This window comes from Martes martes, assembly GCF_963455335.1.
Source record: "Martes martes genome assembly, chromosome: 10".
Classification (NCBI taxonomy): domain Eukaryota; kingdom Metazoa; phylum Chordata; class Mammalia; order Carnivora; family Mustelidae; genus Martes; species Martes martes.
In genome coordinates, this window is record NC_137898.1 from 30,370,853 (window position 1) to 30,393,368 (window position 22,516).

Sequence of the window (22,516 nt, forward strand, 5' to 3'; positions counted from 1 at the left end):
AAAAGTAGCTACCTTTTATATAGGAAATGGATGATTAAGTCTTTGGTGCTGTAAAAGCAACTTCATTTAAACATAACCACCACCACCAAAAAAGAAAAAAAAGAAAATAAGAAGGGAAAAACCCAAGACACTTCCTAGGAAAGAAAAAGCATGTAATTTCTGTCCCTGACGGAATGTATTAAATAAGCAAACACCACCAACAAGCAAAACAAGTACTACAATGTAAAAAATACTTAAAAAAAAAAAAATCCTCTCACATGCATAAATGAAAAATTGCACACAAAGAACTCACATCTTTTCAAGCTTCAATAGTAAATATTCTGCTACTATTTATTAAATACTGCATGGTTTGCCCAAGCTAAGATGAAACCACATCATGAATCAATGAGCATTTTGCATTTTCTTTCATTATCTACTCAAAGTCATGCCTACTGCACCTCTAAACATTTTATTAAATCCAATTATATAGCAAACACGCCCAAAATAAACTTAGATTGTATTGCAGTTTCACTTAACAGTATATAAAATGCTGTGTTGTGACAGATATCAACTATCCATTAGATACTGAATCAATTTTTCTTAAGCACTACTAACTGCTTGCTTTTCTTGAAGCTAGATCATTCTGAAAAATCAGACAGCAGAATTCAGCTATAGCAAACATGCTGCCCTCTTAGTAAGGAAAAAACAGCTAACAACCTGAAATCATACCACACAAAACCAAAAATGAACATTACTCTATCAAAAGAAAACTAAAGAGTAGATCTGAATTTTAAGTGCTGCAGTCCTCAACATTTATATATAGGTAATAACATTAACAACCTCAAATATTTAAGGCACTATGTGTGGGAACGGTTTACAATGCAGCTGAGATTATTAGAACAACATTTAAGAGCAAAGTCTAGGCAATGTTTTGCCCATGCAAAGACACATGCAAATGTAAAGAACAATAGCTCAATTTCTTAGGTAAGTGACCCAACATTTATACACTAAGACACAGATAATACAATTCACTTGTATGCTGTAATTCTGACATATGTGCATCTGTTGCTCTAAGTCTGTACACAGAATGGCTTCCCAAATGTGGATGTGTCTTGCACTAGTTAGAAGGCAATTTTATAAAAAATAGCAGGAGCAAAACTGGACTTCTGCTCCCATAAGTCACCTGTCTAGAGTTACTACATAAGAAGATACATGACCAAAGACAAGTTATACCAAATGTGCAAAACACATTAAAAGTGAGTTTTTTTTTAAAGCTCAAAGTTGTTTAAATTGCACCCAAGTCTACATGATTCAAAAATAATTTTCTTGTGCCATGGCTAATATTTATTAAATACCATGTTTTTATTTTTAATCAAATGTTTATATCATTGAGCTTCCTCAATATACTCTTTTTGAGTTTTCACATATATGGATACTGGCTGAGTTTTGTTGGACTCAATGGAAATCCAGTATATGCAGGTGATGCTGCAATGTAAGAATGTGGTGGGAAGATTGGTTTGTACGGAGTCTGATGAATGGTTGGGGATGGTAACAGACGGGGATTTATGCCCACTGGGACTTGGTGAACTATGCCACTGGGATGAGAGATATTGTAAGTTGGATGCTGTAACATAGGTCTTGAGGTACATGGAGAGGCTAAGAGGTGGGCCACTGGTGCAGCACTACTGAGGGCAGCTGATGATGGGTATGGAAGTAGAGTAGGCTGTCCTCCAAGGTGTGCATTTCCAGCCAGATGGGCATGCACAGCTGTGTGATTGGGACTTCCATGAGAAAGAGTGAATGGATTACTGGTCACACTATTAGGTATATAAGCTTGCTGTCTTCGATGTCCGAAGTTTCCATTCCACTCTTGATGCCCAGATCCAAAGTGCTGAACCTATCCAAAAACACAGACCAAAAAAAAAGACTGAATACATATTTTATAAGTTAAAAAGAAGAAAAAAAGGGAAATTAGGATATACTCTGTGACTGATCAACCACAGCTGTTCTCTCAGATCTCCACTTCTACTTAACACAGAGAAGAGTAAAATACCAGTTTTGTACATATTAATATTAAACATGTTAATATTTATTACTATGTACTATGATAATATAACATTGCCACTACAAATGCTACTGGTATCACCATCCCCCATCACTACCAATCGCTACCATTTGTGGAGCACTTATTTTATGGAAAGCTTAACACCGTACCTAGGTGATGTTATTTAATTTCAAAACAACCCTACAACATAGCAATTATTCCCACTAACTGTGGTCCAGATTTGTTGAAGAGATCTGGCCAAGGTAATATGCATAGTACTTGGCAAAGCCAGGATCTAAACACATGTCTGACTCCAACATCTATTCTCTCTTCTTTCCCAAAATGAATCACAACTGCCAGGTACAGTACTGACCAGATGGAAAGGACTCAGTAAGGTGTGACTATTACCATGACTGACACAACAAATGCAGCCATCAATCCACTAGTGTGCATTCTGAGTGGAAGACACTATGACAACAGACATACTAAAAAATTATTTGAGAGAATCTAAAAGCCTAATCTTTCTGAAGAATTCAGGTTCTATGGATAATCTGCATGAGACCAAATTCTCCTTAGTATGTGAGATGATGAAAAGGGATACATTTCTCAAGACTGCACACAGTGTCAGAATCTTTTTTCCTCCAAAATGAAACACTGCTTCCAAATGAAACACCACTAATTTTGAATCCCAAAGACTCTTGTGACTTCACAAAACATACCTGACTGAAATTCAAATGCTGCTGCTGGAATGCTGATGTCAGTTTCTGCTGACGATTACCCACCGTGGAAGGCTGGTTTAATCTCCCAGGAGCGGATCGGCCTTTTATTAATGGCTGGCATATAGAATCTGGCAACGAACAAAACAGTGGACAGTTGATGCTTTTCCCTTCTCATGTAAAGATCAGAAAGGTCTTTAGATATTTTACACAGTACTGACTTGACAAACTTTAAAATTACATATAGAGAAAAAACATCTCATGGTTCACAGCACCAAATGATATTAGGAAAGATTTCCTTTCTGTGACAGATTTGGCAGGATCAAGTTGGAAACTGAGAGATGACTTCTGGCAATGTTATCCTCTAAGGTTCCCAAATTAAGATGTTTTGAAGGGCTGGGTGCCTGGGTGGCTCAGTGGGTTAAAGCCTCTGCCTTTGGCTCAGTCATGATCCTAGGGTTCTTGAATCAAGCCCCACATCAGGCTCTCTGCTCAGCGGGGAGCCTGCTTCCTCCTCTCTCACTGCCTGCCTCTCCACCTACTTGTGATCTCTGTCTGTCAAATAAATAAATAAAATCTTAAAAAAAAAAAGGGAAAAATAATAGATTTAAAAAAAAAAAGACTTTTTGAAGGGCTAATAAGGGAAATAGGGCAGACTCAGTTTACCCGTGTTTGCCATATGGTCATCGGCATTTAATCCATTCTCTAGTCCCATTGCTGGCACCACAACAGTACAAACAGCTGGTTTGGTCTCCGTGTTGGCCGAGGTCACCAGTTCCGTGTTCTGATGAGCATCTTCCACAAAGCTGCTCTCTGCAAAGGGACTGTCATGTCCCGAAGAGTCTGATGTTGGAGAGCCATCCACAGTATCACAACCACTTTCCTGTTCTTCATCTGACATGCTACAAGAAAGTATTTTTATGAGTAATATGTTTTTCAACATTACATTTAAAGTTAAGTACTATCCAGGCTCCAGTAAATTAATGAGAATTTCATTCAGTTATTTTGTATCTAATTACAAATTCTTCCTTGTCCAATAACCTTTTCTTCATAGACTTTCTAGACTCTCACGTTACTTCTCTATTCAGACAGTTAACCCTAATCCTATCCTGTTTAGGTACATCATTTTGGGACTTTATTTTCTCTCCTTTCCCACTTTATAAAACACTATAAAGTGGTTTATAAAATTCCACTTTATAGGGTGCCTGGGTGGCTCAGTGGGTTAAGCCTCTGCCTTCAGCTCAGGTCATGATCTCAGGGTCCTGGGATCGAGGTCTGCCTCAGGCTCTCTGCTCGGTGGGGAGGCTGCTTCCCCCTCTCTCTCTGCCTGCCTCTCTACCTACTTGTGATCTCTCTCTGTCAAATAAATAAATAAAATCTTAAAAAAAAATTCCACATTATAAACTCCAGAAAATCTCATCAAGACACTACAAAAGAGGGGCGCCTGGGTGGCTCGGTCATCAGGCGTCTGCCTTTGGCTCAGGTCATGATCCCAGGATACTGTGATCAAGCCCCATGTTGGGATCCCTTCTCAGTGGGAAGCCTGCTTCTCCCCCTCTCACTCTCCATGCTTGTGTTGCCTCTCTGTCTCTCTCTCTGTCAAATAAATAAGTAAAATCTTAAAAGAAAAAAAAAACACTACAAAAGATCCACTATTCTGGATAATTAAATGAAATATAAAAACATAATCATGTGACCTATTGTCAATTTCATGTGACATGAAATTAAATTCCAATGTTAGGATTCATTATCTTTAGTGGTAATTGCGGTCCTTTTAACTAAACCGTGATCTGAAAGGTCTTCCCCATCTCTCTAAAGGCCTAGCCAGAGTCCCCTATTTCCCTTCTCTTCCTGTCTCCCTCAGGCCATGAAAATCTCTCCCCTCTTGGAGAGAGAAGTGATGGTCTCTCTCTGTTTTTTAATTAACATATAATGTATTATTTATTTCAGGGGTACAGGGCCATGATTCATCAGTCTTACATAATTCTCAGCATTTACCATAGCACATACCCTCCCCAATGTCCATCACTCAACCACCCCATCCTTCCCACTCCCTTCCACTCCAGGAATCCTCAGTTTGTTTCCTAAGATTGAGAGTCTCTTATGGTTTGTCTCCCTCTCTGGTTTCATCTTGTTTCATTTTTGGGACACCTGGGTGGCTCAGTTGGTTGGACGACTGCCTTCAGCTCAGGTCATGATCCCGGAGTCCTAGGATCGAGTCCCGCATTGGGCTCCCAGCTCTGCAGGGAGTCTGCTTCTCCCTCTGACCTTCTCCTCGCTCATGCTTTCTCTCACTCTCTCTCAAATAAATAAATAAAATCTTTAGAAAAAAAATCTTGTTTCATTTTTTCCCTCTCTTCCCCTATGATCCTCTGTCTTGTTTTTCAAATTCTTCATATCAGTGAGATCATATGATAATTGTTTTTCTCTGACTGACTTAGTGATGGTCTATTTTATTTTATTTTTTTCAAAGACTTTATTTATTTATTTGACAGAGAGAGAACACAAGTAGGGAGAGAGGCAGGCAGAGAGAGGAAAGAAGCAGGCTCCCTGCTAAGCAGAGAGCCCGATATGGGGCTCGATCCCAGGACCCTGGGATCATGACCTGAGCCGAAGGCAGAGGCTTTAACCCACTGAGCCACCCAGGAACCCCGTGATGGTCTATTTTAATCATTCATTTCATACTTAACAATTTGAAGCATCTCTTTTTATATATGTACTTTTTTTTTTTTAAGATTTTTTTATTTGACAGACAATGATCACAAGTAGGCAGAGAGGCAGGCAGAGAGAGAGGAAGAAACAGGCTCCCTGCTGAGCAGAGAGCCCGATGCGGGGTTCAATCCCAGGACCCTGAGACCATGACCTGAGCCGAAGGCAGAGGCTTAACCCACTGAGCCACCCAGGCGCCCCTATATGTATATACTTTTAGTTATATTTATTTGTACCTTTACATAATATATTTTTATGTAGATATATTTACAGAAATGTATATATATGTCAACTGCCAAACCATATTATAAGCAGTTCACAAAAAGATGTGTTAAAACTTCTTTACATCTTCCAAAATATTCAATACCATATTTCCCAACTAAGAAAAAAAGAGAAAACAAATGTATAAAATTAAGACTTAAGAATTTTTCAAATTTTGTTTCCACTAAAAAAAGAATTTCTAAAAGTTGAAATCAAATGTATTTTACTGAGATCTTTATGGTTTATCTCTTCATGTGCTGGGACAGCATGCTGATGAGGAAAAGCTCACTACTTTAGTGGCAATGCATGTCCCTGGCCAAAAAAAGAGTAGGAAAGGAAAGTAAAACCCATGCAAATCAATCACCAATGAGAGAAAAAAATCATACTGGATACCTTACTGACAGTGGGTTATTACTTTATAATGCAAAAATTACTTTTATTTTCCCAAAATATTTATTTTGCTGTATGTTCTTATTCCAAATTGAAGTAATAATTGTAGTCCATGGAGAACTTGAGGACATGGCTTTTTCTATCCTTTCAAAAACAAATGATTCTTTAAAACTCATTTATTAGAAGCTCAATTTTTCATTTAGATGTGTTCTACAACAATAAAAGAAAAGCATTACTTAAAACCCAAGTTTCTAGGGGTGCCTGGGTGGCTCAGTCAGTTACACATCTGCCTTGGGCTCAGGTCATGATCCCAGGGTCCTGGGATCAAGTTCTGCATCAGGCTCTCTGCTTGGTGGGGAGCTTGCTTCTCCCACTTCCTCTGTCTGCCACTCTCCCTGCTGTGCTGTCTCTCTCTATATATCAAATAAACAAATAAAATCTAAAAAACAAACAAACAAAAAAACCACAACCAAACAAAAAACTCAAGTTTCTAAAAAGTGATCTGGTTAAAAAATTATATTCACGAGAGAAGCCACTGTGGTAAACTGACAGGCACTTATTTACATAAACAACAAAAGAAATTACCGGCTTTTCAGCAGACCCAGTATTCATGGTATGCCACCACAGATTCCCTTACCTGTTCGGTCTCTTGCAAGGGGATGGGCTGGACTGCCCTGAGGAGCTGGTGCTCAGAGTACTGTCAGGACTACTTAATGAACACATCCGATCGATATTCAAAGTGCTCTGGCAAGCTTCACAATCCAGACTATCTTTACATCTAGCAAAAGAGGGATGGGAAAACCATAGGTCAAAAATGAGAAGTAGCCCTAATTTCCATTATTTAATTAAGGATATGAAGCAGTTCAGCGTCCCCTACATGGACAAAAACCTACAGTTTACTAATAGAGGAGAAATACTATAATAATCATGTTAATTACTATTCAGGATGTTTACTCCAAAGGACATTGACAGACCAGAGGTAAGTCCCAGAAAGGTGTTTTTCAGCACACCAGAGGGCGCCATCACTATGTAAGGATGTGGCATCAACACAAGGAACTGCTTTGGGCACTTACTCTCTGAGTGAGTGTCTCTGGGATGGCTCCTCCTCCTCATCAGTGTCACTGCTAATAGTGATCACACTCACTGCTGGGCTTGGGGAGTCAGCAATGATGATGGTTTGCCGCTGTTTGTCGGAAACTGATGAATCAGAGTCCTGCCGGACAGATGTTTCACAACAGTCTCTCGCCTCTGCTTCTGAGTTACGATTGTCCTGTGTTTCTATACAACGTACTTCCTCCACATCCTTCCCATTTACTATCTTTGGAGAAATAAATGTTGAATGTGGGACATTCGTATTCTGCAACGAATTACTCCTGCAATCAAAGGAATAACGTGTCATTCCTATAATCAAAATATACACATGACATTTTTCTAAGACATCTTGTTAAAATGAATGTGAAGCTTCACGTGTTCAAGATCATGTATATAACGTACTAACATATAGATCGTTTTATAAATATATTATCTCTAGAACTATCACTGTAGATTGCAGTTACATACATTAAAATGGTCATTTCTTGGTAAATGTGGTATCTGAGTGTCTAAAATTGTCTAAAATAATACGTAGATAACAAATCAAAAGGGCAATAAAGACAATCTTACCAACTGAAAGCATTTATTTCCTCTCTTCCTGGCTCCCATTCCATTAGTTTTACCAAAATACCTCTGAGAAATTGAGAAGGGAGCTGGCTTAGTGTTTGTAACAAAGCTATCAAAGAGGTCATTTTGAATAATAAGACAGAGTGACCCTTTAGTGTACATGCAAAATTTAAAGACTAATTTTCAAAATGCAGAGGAAAGTTAAACTACGGACACTGACCTGTTGTGGCACAGCTTGTTTTTCTTCGCAGTGGCAGGCTGAGGCCACACAACATGCGCGATGCCCACACTAATTGGCTGCGGGGCCGATAGAGTTATCTGGTTGGTTAGAAGAGGTTGTGGCATCACTGAGCTATAATGATTACTGTGTGAAATAATTTTCCTAGGGAGAAAGTTTAGAAAAATTGAATTCCTTCTAGAGCAAGATGTATTTTGCAAACTTCACAAGCAAGTATTTTCGTTTTTAACTTACCCCCAGTCTCCGAGCCTTTGGGAACCAGCCACCCCCTCAGAGGTTAACGCAGTAGTCGCAGGAGCCATGGGTGCGACCTGCTGCCAGGTAGGTACAAGCATCTGCTGCGTTCGGCCAGACCAGGTCTGCTAAACCAGAAGCAAAGAAAAGCCTGTGAGTTACAAGTAATTCATCATTACTCCATCTTAAAATCAAAAATACATTAGGGTAACAATCATTAATAATTATATAAAAGTCAAAGCCAATAACTACAGAAGATGGAATTCCCATCCAGATCACTTTCACTATTTCTCAGCAGCACAGGCTGGTATATTACAAGTAGATCAGTGCCTTACTTGAGAATAAGGATGACAATACATGTGCAAAAATAATAAATTATTACCAACCTGAGAGAGAACTCCGGGTCGGATCTGTAGTGGCTGTACAGCTGGGGCCTGAGTTACAAGGGGAACTGTGTTATCTACTCTTAGTGAATAACTAGTAGGTTTACCGTGTGTTGTGGGAATACCTATGACAAAGGAAAAAGAAAACACAGTTCTTAAATCAAAAACTATTTCTCTGAGTTCACTTACAAAACTCTTCTAAATTCAAAGAATTTCTAAAATTCTGATTAGGATTTTAAAACCATCTCCGACATAAAATGTTCATAGCATTAACAAAGCAATCCATTAGGAAAGTGAGGTTCCTTCTACCTACCTAATGGCACATCATTCCAAAAACTGATATAAAGCTTCTCCTTCTACTGCTTTAAAATGCACACCACCAAGTCCAATCATTTATTTTTCTTGAAACCTCCCATTCCTTTAAAAGTTTGCTATTCTAGCTTTATTTCCTTTTTAAATAGTTTTGCCACTATGATAAAGGACATGGAAAGGTGAGTCTAGCCCAACATCCTGATCTTCTAGCAGGTAATGTACATCTTCTCATACAAATTCAGCTATGCTTAGTATTCTCTTCTTTAAGAACTCTAACAGGATCTTACACTTTTGGCATCAAAGGTGGGGAAATGTATCATAACTTCACACTTCAATGGCCATCATTGTTTACCTGAGTCAAGAAAATTCAGGGGTGACACACTCATTTCAACCTCCAAAGAAAAAGCAAAATAATCTTTCATGCCTAATATGATGATACAGCTGAGTTTTGACCAATGTGGCTTACTCTACTAGTATTCCTAGGAGAAAGCTACTGGAACTCCAAGATAAACATGTTCCACTTTGCTCACCCACTAGGAAAATTAGAAAGCAGGACTGCCAGTCATGTTAATCCTATTAATACTTCTATGTCATATATTGCAAAAGTACCTTACAAATGCTGTCTTATATTAAACTTTGAAACACTGAAATAGTATCACCTCAAATGAGAACTTTGACTCAAGATTTTAGGGACATTCTCCAAGCTCAGAAAGCTCAGTTATGAGAATAAATTCACTACTTTACAGTTGCAGTCTCCTGAGCAGTGACTTTTAACATAGGCTGGCAGATTATTTCAGTATCAGTAGTTTTTGCATAAACATGATCTTACGTGTTTCTGATCAGTCGTAAGAGAAAAATACTACAATTGTTTTATTTTATTATTGAAAAATAACCCTATAATTGTATTGCACAAATACATTATAAGTGTTAATCCTAAAAAGAATGTGAATTTAGTTGTGTTTATTTTTCTTCATAGAGGCTTTTCTCCTACCACCAGGGTGTTCTACCCACTGAGCTCCACCTAAAAAGCTAGAATTAAGTTTAACAAAGATCTACAGATTATTTTTTTTAAACTGACCTTCTCACTCTTCCGAAAAGCATGTCTTGATCAGCAAATTCTCCAAGAAATGGAATATAAGCATACCCAGGCAGTGTAGATATATGGCAGCAATAGATAATCTCATCAGAGAAAAAAGCAGAACTCACTTGGACAAGGATGAAAGGACAGAGCAAATTCTCAAATCCCAACAAAAATCAAGCTGCCCTTAAATTATCCTCATAATTGATGCCTTATAATGAGAAGAATTCTCCTATTATCTTCTTTCCTTGTGAGGTCTAACTTATTTTTATTAACTTCAACATGGTTAAGATCCCAATTTTCTATATAGTTATTAGGTTAGCTGAAACTTCATCTTTGTTTGATTAGATCTGCTTTAATACCTGCACAGCAGGGCACAAAAGCTTAAAGATTGTTCTAGTACAACAGGAGAATTTTGTTGAAATGTATTTGATTCTAAAACAGCAGCTTTCAACCAGAGGGGATGAATAACTAGCTCTTCAGATTGCCAAAATAATGTTAAATACTTGTTTAATATACACTCAAATTTGTTAAATAAGAGCTTGCCTAAGTCTTTCTTAACCTAAAAAAGGTACCAATATAGCTCTATCTACATGTTATATGTGTAGTATGGAGAATATATGAAAGGCATGATGAACCTACACTGGGGGTACACTGTACCCCCAAAGTAAAAAATGGAAAGTGGGACAGACATAAAATTTACTTAAAATACAAACTATAATGGTGCCATAACTGCTCCCCAACAGCTGCCCAATAACTATTTAAAATGTTTCTTCAGGGGCACCTGGGTGGCTCAGTCATTTAGCATCTGCCTTCAGCTCAGGTCATGATCCTAGGATCATGATCCCAGGGTCCTGGGATCCAGCCCTGCATCAGGGTCTCTGCTCAGCAGAGAGCCTGCTTCTCCCTCTCCCTCTGTTTGCTGCTCTGCCTACTTGTTCTCTCTACCTCTCTGTCAGATAAATAAATAAAATCCTTAAAAATAAAAAAATAAAGTAAAATCTTTCTTCAAAATGGACTGGAGCACATTATGAGTGAAAGCAGTAAGAAGACCAATATTGAGATTTTCTACAGAGATCCTAAAGCAGATTAGAGGGAAAGCTAGACACTATACTAAGACAAGAAATGATGAGCCAACATATTTACAAAACCTACATGTCCTGCTACAATATACCTGTTACACAAGCTAACAAGTATTTTGCTTTGTCTTAACTGCTAATTCTAGTTCCCAAATATTGCTGTTGGCATTTAAACAGTTAATGAGTCTGCTGGTATCTCCTTTTCCTTGCTACCCTCATTATGAACCAATCATATAGCTGTTGGCAATGTATAATGTATAGAAAGGTTACTAATCTTTTATCAACTATAAGGCACATTCAAAGAGAAAAGATTTCTCTGATGCCTCACTGAATGTTTTAAGAATGATGCTTGACTGTGTTTAGAAGTGTGTCTCACAAGCCTTTTAAATTTTTGCTACAAACAGAAGGTAGGCTCTGAAAAAAAGAGCTGCTATTCTAAATCTTGATGAACTACACCACGCTGCAAGTGAGTGAACCTCAAGTTGACTTTGGTAAACGGGAAAATTATTAGAAAAGAATCTGGGGTGCCTGGGTGGCTCAGCTGGTTAAGCATCCAAATCTTGGTCTCAGCTCAGCTCTTGATCTCAAGATAAGTTCAAGCTCCACTGGGCTCCACACAGCACGGAGCCTACTTCAACAAAAAAGAACTTAAGAATCTATTTATTAGTACAGAGTAAAAACTCATCTGAGTGAAAATGCATCTGTCAAGACCCCACTTACATGATAACTGATTAAAAAACAAAGAAGCATCAGTCTTGCATGCTCAAGTATTTAGAAGCAAAATGTCTACCACTATCAAGCAATATACCTATGTCTAGAAAGGTAGACAGAGCAGATATGGCAAAATGTTAACACTGTTGAATCTAGGGCAGAAGGCATTATGTTATTCTTTTTGAACTTTTCTATAGGTTTGAAATTTTTATAATTAACAACTAAGGAAAAACAAAGAAATAAACACAACTGCATCTTTAAGAGTGCTGACATCATGATGATGTGGGTGTTTTTATTACCCCCGGCCATGGGTTACTATCACAGATACTTAAAGACCACCCTGGCCCACAATTTCATCTTAAAAATCAACCATCTAAGCTGTTGTTTTTTATCTTTAGTGCTACAAATCTTTCTCTCGAAACCTTATACGAAAATCCAATATATATAAAAGATTAAAATAAAGCAGAACAAAAACGGCTGCAGAGTGGCCATGTTTTCACATCTCTTATTTCCAGCCAATCAAGTCAACAGACATACCTCAGTGCTTAAGGCACTGTAGGACATATTAGAACTTTAGAAACATTGCTCAAATCCTTAAATCAAATAAAAATTTCAAATAACCCACACAATACAGAAATACTAGAGTTAGAACTCACCAAGATACTATCTATTCAGCCCATTTCCTTTGACTAGGGCTGAAAACAGGTTAACAGACTCATCTAGAATGACACCGCAAACGCCAGAGAACAGGAGAATATCTCAGGCATCCTGATTGAGCACCGACCACTTTCCCCAACACTATGCAGTACTCCCACTGCACTTCCAAGAGTCATTTAGGGCCTCATCTGAGTTAACCTCTTGCTTTAAGACAGAACTAGAGGTTAAAGCCTAGCAAAGACAAAATGCTAGGAAAGGACCTATAAGTCATGTTTTATCTGGTTATTTCAGCCATAACACTAGCTGCTACTGTCTTTTAAGAACCACTAACAAGTTCCGTGGTTTGAGAATTTATGGCTCTTCAAAAGGTATTCTGCCACTCATCTCACTTGAAGTTTTAATTTCCTTTTTATCTAAGTAAGGGATATAATCTAACTGAGTCAAAAATCAATCTCTTTTTAATCCTAAGGTATGGGCAAAAAACAAGACTCTAAAATTTTGGGATAAAATTCCTTTGACCAGCCATCAAAAAAAATGAAATCATGCCATTTGCAACAACATGGATGGAACTAGAGGGTATAATGCTAAGTGAAATAAGTCCTCAGAGAAAGACAGTTATCACAGGATCTCACGGATATGCAGAATTTAAGAAACAAGGCAGAGGATCACAGGGGAAGAGCAGAAAAAAATGAAACAAGACAAAACAAGAGAGGGAGACAAACCATAAGAGACTCTTAATCTCAGGAAACAAACTGAGGGTTGTGGGGCGGGGGGGTGGGGGGGATAGGGTGTTTGGGTGATGGACACTGGGAGGGGTATGTGCTATGGTGAGTGCTGTGAATTGTCTAAGACTGATGATTCACAGACCTATACCCCTGAAACAAATAATATATTACATGTTAATTAACTGAATTTAAATTTTAAAAATTTTAAATTAAAAAAAAAAAAGGAATTTCTTTGACCAAAATTTAAAGAACTGAGTTCTCAGTCACTTCAATGTCTCGTAAGAACAGACAACTAAAAGGTACTTACCTAAATATCTGGAACTATGATAACCACTAAAGACAACCCCACAGCTTTCCAAACTCGTTAATTTCTACTAAGGTATTTCATTGTGCTAGACACTACAGGAAATATAATTATCATACGACCCATTTTGTTAGTGATAATTACAATGGAGCTCCAGTCAAGAGAGGAGTGTCACTGGTCTAAAGGCTACTGATCAGCTTAAATTAAATTCAAATGTAGCACACTATTATATAAATATATGCAACATATTTAATTACTAGATGCCTAAATTTGTTTAAAAGTTAAGTTTAAAGTCTAATTTAAATCAAAGAGTACCTTGAATAGCTGGGGGACAGATAATCAGGGTCTGCTGAAAGGCATCACCACAACCAAAATGAGCAGTTCCAGCCTGTAGAGGAATTCCATGGTGCACCACTGAATGAGCGGACGTGGTTAATGCCTGAAAGGATGAGCACAGGCAGCATTATCCTGAGCAGTCTTCTAACTGCTATATGCATGCTTTACAAATACAATTCGAATACACTTCTTAAAATCATACTTCTATTGATAAAAATGGACCCAGAAACTGGTTTTACTCAATTTGTAGGGTTGCTGCATAGAAAGGTAAGTAGGGGATGCTGACAGAGTGAAAGGTGATAAAACAAATGAACTTCAGTAGTCATGCTCTGATTGTTTCCCTGAAATATTCGAGATTTCACAAAATAACCACAGTGAGACCTTCACCAGCATGTGACTTCTAACAGCTGACATAAGACTTCCATATACCTCAAAAGCAAAATAAGCAATCATAAAAAAAAGGAGTATAAATTATTAAATACTCTGAGTTCTTACCTGATTTCTTAATGTGCCAATTTTAGTAAAATTTGCTGTCAGATTAGCAGTACTGCCTGAAGCAAGTGGTCTTAAAAGTGAAGTTTTATTGTGATTATTTGAGTCACATGAATTTGGGTGGGACTTACAAATATCCATAATATGAAAACAGGACTTTACACTGCAAAAAAAAAAAAAAGAAAGAAAGAAAGGTAATTGTAGTATTATTTTAAATGTTTAGAGTAGTTTAAAATTTAAAGTTTCCAAAAGAAAAAAATTTCTACCAGAAAAACCTACACAAGATTGAATTTTAAAGCAAGTGGAAGTATACCTTATATCTGCAGTATTTTCTAAGACATCAAAGCAACAGTAAGCATTTTTTGACTAGCACAATCTAGTTTTATGACCCCTGCCCAAAGTAATTTTTCCTAAATTTCTAGAGCTCTACATTCCTAAACTACTGGTACAAAGTATATGGTTATAATGTTATTTTCCAAGTCTTATATACGGAAATCATTAGATATTTTTAACTGTTGGGAACAGGGATGGGGAAAGTAGTTGAGCTTTATAAAAATACCAATTTTAAGGGTTATCCATAGTAATGAATACTAATTTGTCCCTATACCTTCTTTATTCAGTCATTCAAAAATATTAATATCAGTCATTAAATAATATTAAGTTATATAAATATATTAAAAATGTTTTATAAAATATTAAAAGGCATGGGGTTCAAAGAATTCATAAGATTTGTCTAAGGTTTGGGTTGTGGTCATTGGGGACGGTATGTGCTATGATGAGTGCTGTGAAGTGTGTAAACCTGGCAATTCACAGACCTGTACCCCTGGGGCTAATAATACATTATAAGTTTATAAAAAATTAAAAATTAAAAAAAAAGATTTGTCTAAGGTAACTCTGATAAGACCTTCTCAACTTGAGAATATATCTCCATTAACCCATTAAAAACCCTCCCTTCCTTCCACAACACAGAGGAGAAGGTGTGGGCAGGGAAAGCAAATGGTGTGAAGGGAAAATAAAGAAGGAGTTTGCAGGACGCATAAGGGGATGAAAAACTGTTAACACTTCCTTTTATTATATATACATACCTGGTTATTAAGGTAAGAATGTCACATAAAAACAAAGACGCTCAGTCATTTCAGTATGGTATTTTGGAAAAAGAACACTGGAATGCAACTCAGATTTATGTTCTAGTACTAGCTGCCACTTACCAGTCCATGTGAATTTGGCCACGTTAGCTTAACCTCTACTGACTCCATTTACTTTCATTTAATAAATATATTGAATCATCCTCTAACACACTAATTTTCTACAGACTTAGTATTATTTCTCCAGATCATTTTAAAAGATTTTAAAGTAACATACTGGTTGCTATGAGGGAAATCTAGAAGATGTTTCATATTAACAAAAGGATGGTTCAAAGTCTCAGCTGGAGTAATTCTTAAATCTGCATCAATCAGCAACATTTTCTTCAACAGACTAACAAATTCTCTTCTATCAGCTTTCTCAGCCAAAAGATCACTTCCTTCCAAATCCATCACTGTGTTCACCTATAAAATCAAAATTTCAAGTCATCAGTCAATAAATAAATAAATAAATAGGCAAGCCACAGAAGGTAGTATATGTTAAAGACTCACAGTTTAAAAAAAATACCACAACACAGGAAAGAACAGAGAACTACAATTATTTCAAAACAAGAATGAGTACTTGAGTTTTAACAAATCTGCAAAATGTTTCAAGGTACCAAACAGCATTCAAAGCAAGGAAAAAATTTTTTTAACAAATTTCCACTTCTAACAAAATATAAGGAAGAGAAATTGGTACAGCTAGGATTTTCCCTCTTAAAAAAATATTTTACTAAAGCACAGGATGGTATAAATTAAATATTTATAAAGATAAATGCAATTTAGTTCCCAAGAGGCTGAAACATTAGAATCAATTTTGTTTGAAAACCTTAAATCCAGCAAGCACTCTGCAGTCCTTTAGAAGATGATTAACATGGGGTGGCATCCTTGGCATTCAAGTCCATCACCATAAGCAGAGAAGACTAACAAACACGGCTGTGGTACTCACATGCACTATATCATCCAGGCTGTTGAATATGTACTTTCTGGCTTCTTTAGACTTCATTCCTGTCTCTGCCTCATGCTCTTCTAGTGTCTTATTGGACATGTCAAAGAGGAAAAATAGTACATTACCCATCATTTGAAAATTCTTTATTTTTTAGTTCTAGCACATTTAGTCTAATACACTGAATAGTCTTAGGCAAGGAATTTCAAAAGAGTAACTATCAAAAACATACTTTTTAAAAGTACCCAAAAAAATGAGAAGAGCTTGGTTCAGGTAAAAAAAAAAAAAAAAAAAAAAAAATATATATATATATATATATATATATATATGTACATAACTGATTAAAAAGTTAATCACTGAGGTTTTACTAATCTCCCAAAGAACTAGGAATAAATTAAGTACTTGGGTTATGGAGTAAATGGCGAAATTTGGTCCTTATAAAGCTTAATAATGGGAAACCGGATAGAGAAGATGAAACACACAACACAAAAGTAATTACACACATAAAATTTAAAAAACCATTTAAGATGAGTTAATAATTTTGTTGCCAGGTTAGAGAATGAGCTACATTATTCAGGGAAGGCTCTCCCCCCCCCCATTAAAAAGTGGGGAGGGGTCAAAAATGAAAATTCAGAAGAAGAAATACAATAAAAGAAAAATAGGCATGGGGGATATTATCCACATGAGGCATCTTAGAAAAAATGTTTTTCTAAAATTTTTTAAAATGAATTACCTTTAATCTCCAACCAGAATGAGAAATATCTGTTTCTCTGCAAAAAAATCTTGTGGATTTCGTGCCCACATTTAACAACTGTTCTCCCGGTAAACCTTGAGTCTGTGAAATATATCGGATCTGGAAAAGAGATTATAAAACCTAAGAGTTTATTCTTTACATGTAACAGATATTAACTGAACACCTATTCTCTATCAGACACTAAGCTAGAGTTAGGTCAAGAATTAAATGATGTAGTCTATGCCCTCAAGAAATTCTAGTGGGGAGCATACAAGTAAACAATTGTAATACAGGGTTGTAAGTACCATAATAAATACGTGCTTATGGAAAGACAGAGAAGGGGCACCTAAATAATTGTAGTCACATAAAGCTCCAGAAGAGGTGATGCTCAAGTTGAGTCTAAAACAACAAGTTAAGAGTTCTTTAGCCCTGGAAGGGGGGGGGGGTACCTGACTATGATTTATGCTAAGGTTGTAATATGACTAAATATGCAAAATCAGGAGAAAATACCCACACACTTGGCTCCTGGAAGCACAGAGGTTTACTCAGTGAAAAATGACAAGAGGTAAAACTGAACTAGTAGGCAGAGGGCTTCATCAGTAAGGTAAGAAGTTTTATCTGTCCTCTTTCCCTCTATAAGCCCCAAGTGCCCACAGTTTTATCCCTAAATCTGTACTTAAATATTTATCTCTAGCCCTGGAGCTGTGATCCAACTGCTTACTGAAACTCTCCACCTGGCTGGACCTGAGGCACCCCAAATGGAACATATCCTAAACTGAATTTTCCCTGAAATCTGCTAATCTTCATGCATTTCCCAGCAACAGACACCAATACCAACCTCCCAAACCAGAAACCTGAAATTCATACCAGACACATACCCTCTCCCTCATCTCTCTCCCTACAACATCCCAAACCCTAACAATTTTACCTCATTAGTATTTTTCATAACTGTCCCCTCTTCTCCAACCCTCTTTCAGGTCTTCTTCAATTCTGCATTATACAATTTCACAAGCCTCCTAAAGTAGTTTATCTGCCTCCCTAATGTCATCCATTTACCCCAATTCATTATTCACACTGCTAACGGCCATTCTGGTAAAATGCAAATCTTTTACTCCCTAGTGTAAAATCACTTTACCACCTACAGGATGAAATCCAAACCTCTAATCCCCGCATACAGGCCTTCTGGCTTTATCTCTTCCCCACTCTTCACATGGTCCTGTAAAGGAGCAGCCCCATCTAGCACCACGCTAAGCTTTTCATGGGCTGGTTTCTCCTTCCTAACCTACTAACTCCTTAGTGTCCCTGTGCGCCTCCCCACTCAACTTCACCAGATCCTGCGACAAGCTTTACCATTCCTTCATCAAGACCCAGATCAAGAACTACTCTATAAAGCTATGACTAACCATCTCAAACAGAGGTAATCCCTTTCCTCTGTGTTTCCATCAAACCTAAAATATAACCATCTTAATGCACTGAACACTAAATTACAATTCTTTTTTATGTCTGTTTTCCCTACTAGACTGTTAAATCTCCTGACAAGAGAGATGTTTATACATATTTGCATCCCTAATTTCACATGAAATGATAACTAAAATCACCACCTTACAAATCAGTTTCATTTCATTAAAGTGTGGTGTCTTCCCCTCACTCCACATCTCCTAAGTGGCTGAGTTCCTTGTTCTACAAAAAACAGAAAGTGAGAAGTACCAAGGGTCCAGTACCTAAATGCTACATCAGAGTCTCTCCGATGGTAGGAAAGGTGTTCAACCATTCAACAAACATACACAGAGCATTTATTATATCAGATGCTAAAGATATGCAGATGAATAAAACATAGTGACAATCTGAAAAAGCATATAATTCAGTAGAATAAATATTTAAGCATATAATATTAAGCACATAATATGCAATTAAGCTATTATGAAGAAGAAAACAAAGTACTAAAGAACATGGAGAATAAGACAATTAATGTACCTATGAATCTGAGAGAGCACTAAAAACAAAACAAATGGCAAGTGATCTTGTGAATTTATTTTTGGTCATAACGCCTGTCCTGTCTTCTAAAGAAAAACTGTTCCAGGGACACCTGGGTGGCTCAGTCGTTTTATGGGTCTGCCTTCGGCTTAGGTCATGATTCCAGGGTTCTGGGATGGAGTCCCACATTGCGGTGGGCGGGGGGGGGGGGCTGTCCTTGCTCATCAGGGAGCCTACCTCTCTGCCTACTACTCCCCCTGCTTGTGCTCTCTGACAAAAAAGAAAGAAAGGAAGAATGAAAGAGAGAGAGAGAGAGAGAGAGAGAAAACTGTTCTATCTATACCCTCTAATACATGAAGGGACTCACCCTCCTCCATCCCCAGTGAATGAAGGGTGAAAGCCTGACTCAGAAGCAATTAATTCATAAATCCATGCTGTGAACTTGACTAGAAATAAGCTAATAAGCAAATTAGATTTATAATGTCAGGGATATGAATTAACAAACAGCAATCACTACTGAAGGATAAGCTATAGGTTATAAAATGGAGCTGGAGTTCGGTGGCCATGCTAACCTAACCAAAGTCCAGAGTGAGCAGAAACTCTGAGTAGCAAGTTAGAACCAGAGAAGAGCGGCTAAGTCACACTTAGGATCCCTACCAAAGTGAAGTTCTACTGATATCTATTAATTCCCTTAAGTGTTCCTTTGAAACCAAAAGCACCTCCAACTCCAGACTTCACAAGATGCTGTCATATTATAGCTCCATTCTTGGATTTTTGTGACAGTTTGGACATAAGTACAAGGACTCTTACTTGAGCCAGCTTACTTGAGAAGGTCTCTACGTAACCAAACAGCCTGACAAAAAGAACTTTAAAGATTACCACTTCCTCGTAACGTTCAGGAACTGAAATAGTCCATTTTATTTTTCTTACATGGGGTACAACTTGAAATTATCAAGGAAAATAATTGGAGTTATGAATTCAGACTTTTAGCTGTTCTTGATGAGATTCTATATAAACTACAGCAAACATTTTGCAAGAACCACCACCATTTACAAAGTTAACACTGTCCATCCACCCATAAAAATATTATTTAATTCCCTAGAATGTTTTTGATACTTCCCTGGTAAAGAGAAGTTCAATCCAATACACAGAACACTAACAAGACAGCACACCCACAATTATGACAGGAAGGGATTCCAGCATAGCACCAATTCGCAGGGCAGCCTTCTCTAAACACACATACCACTCGTTTGTGTACGAATGGAAATGAAATGCATGGATGAGAAAATATGACACATACGAAATTCTCAGCAAGGTCAGGGCCTACTTGTAGAATCCAAAATTTAAAGAGGAAATTACCTTGGAGAAGCTTTAAGAAATAGATGACAAAGATGATTAAAGAGCTAGAACACAAACCCCATAATGAAGAATTAAAATAATCTGCATATTTTTTCCTGGTGACTCAAATGTGGCTTTTAAGTATATAGTAATTATGAGCCTACCGTAAGTTGTTTTTCACCTCCTTTGGGAAAAAGAAACCTGTTATTGCATTAAGTTAAATGAAGGTTAGATATAAGACATACCAACAAGAGTAAAGGAGTAAGTTACAACATATTTCATAGAAAGTCTTTGTTTTTGTAAATGTTCCATGTGCACTTAAAAAGTGTGCATTCTGCAGTTTTGCACATAGTACTTGATGTAGTACTCTACGTCTGTGTCATTAAATCAACTTAGTTAATCACAGGCCCAAATCCTTTATATACTGATCATTTTTCTATTTTTGCTCCATCAATTACTGAAAGAAATGTGCTAAAATTTCTAATTATGATTGTGGGTTTATCTATTTCTCTTTTGGTTCTGTCAATTTTAGGTTTATATTATTTTAAAGTTATTAGTACATGTATAAAATATAGAACTGTCATGTTTGTGTTGAACTGAATTTCCCAAATTAATTGGCTGAGCTTCCCCTTTATAAATAATGCTGATGTATCTGTAATAAGATTATTTCTGTTGTTAAAAGCAATGTTATTAATAAAAGCAAAACAGAAAAAAAAAGACTATCTTGTACAACATATATTGAGAGATAAACATTTGTACAAAATGTTATCACAGGACAAAGTGATAAACTAAACTCCTGGCTCCATCCCTAGAACTCAGGCTGCAGACAGAATACGGGTGGAGGTTGACGGATTTGAGAAACTAACATAAAGACCATGAACACCCTCTTCCAGTGACAGCAGAGACCCAGTGGTAGGATGAAAGTGGAGTCTGGAAGAGGGCTCATGCCAGAATCTGAGCACAGACTGCAGCAGGGTTTTTAGTTGGGCCCTTTTAACTCTCCCCCATATTGCCTTGAAAGTATCATTATCCATAAGGTAGTGGTCCACTGCTAACAGCATAGATTCTGGATGCATATTGCCTGTGCTGGATTCTTGGGGCAAGTTATTTAACTTCTCCACAACTTGGTTTCCTCATCCGTAAAACAGAGGCAATAGTAGTATGTACCTCTAGCAGTATAAGGTTGTTGGGAGCATTAAATGAATTAATGAAAGTGTAGGAACAGTTTTCTGACATACAAAAGAGTTCAATAAGTATTAATTAATAGTATTGCCATTACCCACTGTACTGCCACTGTAAGAAAAAAAAGAGTAAGTTTAAAAATAAAATAGCAACAGCACCCCAATTAGGTGTCCAAGTATATCAGGGCAGCTGATGACTAGAACAGGGAACAGATAACAGATAAAGGAATACCTTATTGATGGCCTCTATACATTCTAAATAGACAATCATAATCTAGGAAGCTGGTGAAAATCTGTGAAATCCAACCACATTAATAAGTAAACTAAAGTAAAAAACACCTAAAAACACTTAGATGATCATTTTAATAGATGCATAAAGGCATCTGAAAGTCAAAAACCAATTTAGGAAAAAAAATAATAATCAGAAAATTAAGAATAGAGGGAGTTCCCTTATCTTGAAAATAGACATTTATCAAAACCTATATAGCACACATATTTGGAAATGAGTATATGAAGTCTAAGATTGAAATCAAAACAAGAATGCTTATATCATCACTCCTATTCACTTCCACTCATATATTTTGGAAAATAACTTTTAAAATACCAAACTAATAATTACTTAACTATTGATGCCATATGCTAATATACTTTTTAATTATCATATTCTTTTGGAAGTAAAGTAATATACATTCTGAAAATACTGTTAATCTGGATCAGATTAACACCTGTTCCCAGTTTAAAAACAAAAAAATCTATTACGGAATTTAGAAAAAGCTTTGATCAGGGCTTTGTCTTAAATTACCACTGTGACTTTTGACAAGTCATTTCATTTTTGTGGGCCTCGGTTATCCCTTTTATAATACAGGAAGGAATAGTAAATAGATAATCTGTAGGGTCCTTTTCAGTACTAATGTCA

The 22,516-nt window shown here is 36.9% G+C and overlaps 1 protein-coding gene across 3 annotated transcripts in view; it reads right to left on the reverse strand.

Moving 5' to 3' along the window:
• Nucleotides 1-300: 300 nt before the first annotated feature.
• Nucleotides 301-22,516, reverse strand: part of HIPK3 (homeodomain interacting protein kinase 3) — a 92,107-nt gene continuing 69,891 nt past the window's right edge. Inside the window, exons 4-17 of one of the 3 annotated variants that reach the window (XM_080815788.1) lie at nt 17,108-17,227; nt 16,378-16,464; nt 15,670-15,854; nt 14,311-14,470; nt 13,795-13,918; nt 8,617-8,738; nt 8,231-8,355; nt 7,979-8,140; nt 7,762-7,824; nt 7,173-7,472; nt 6,737-6,877; nt 3,406-3,641; nt 2,743-2,870; nt 301-1,876 (exon numbers count right to left, since the gene is read on the reverse strand). In XM_080815788.1, coding sequence (XP_080671914.1) covers nt 1,400-1,876; nt 2,743-2,870; nt 3,406-3,641; nt 6,737-6,877; nt 7,173-7,472; nt 7,762-7,824; nt 7,979-8,140; nt 8,231-8,355; nt 8,617-8,738; nt 13,795-13,918; nt 14,311-14,470; nt 15,670-15,854; nt 16,378-16,464; nt 17,108-17,227 — 2,430 coding nt within the window. In that variant the 3' untranslated portion in view covers nt 301-1,399. Of the gene's footprint in view, nt 1,877-2,742; nt 2,871-3,405; nt 3,642-6,736; nt 6,878-7,172; nt 7,473-7,761; nt 7,825-7,978; nt 8,141-8,230; nt 8,359-8,616; nt 8,739-13,794; nt 13,919-14,310; nt 14,471-15,669; nt 15,855-16,377; nt 16,465-17,107; nt 17,228-22,516 lie in introns of all 3 variants that reach the window. The other 2 variants (XM_080815787.1, XM_080815786.1) reach the window with 2 other exon arrangements.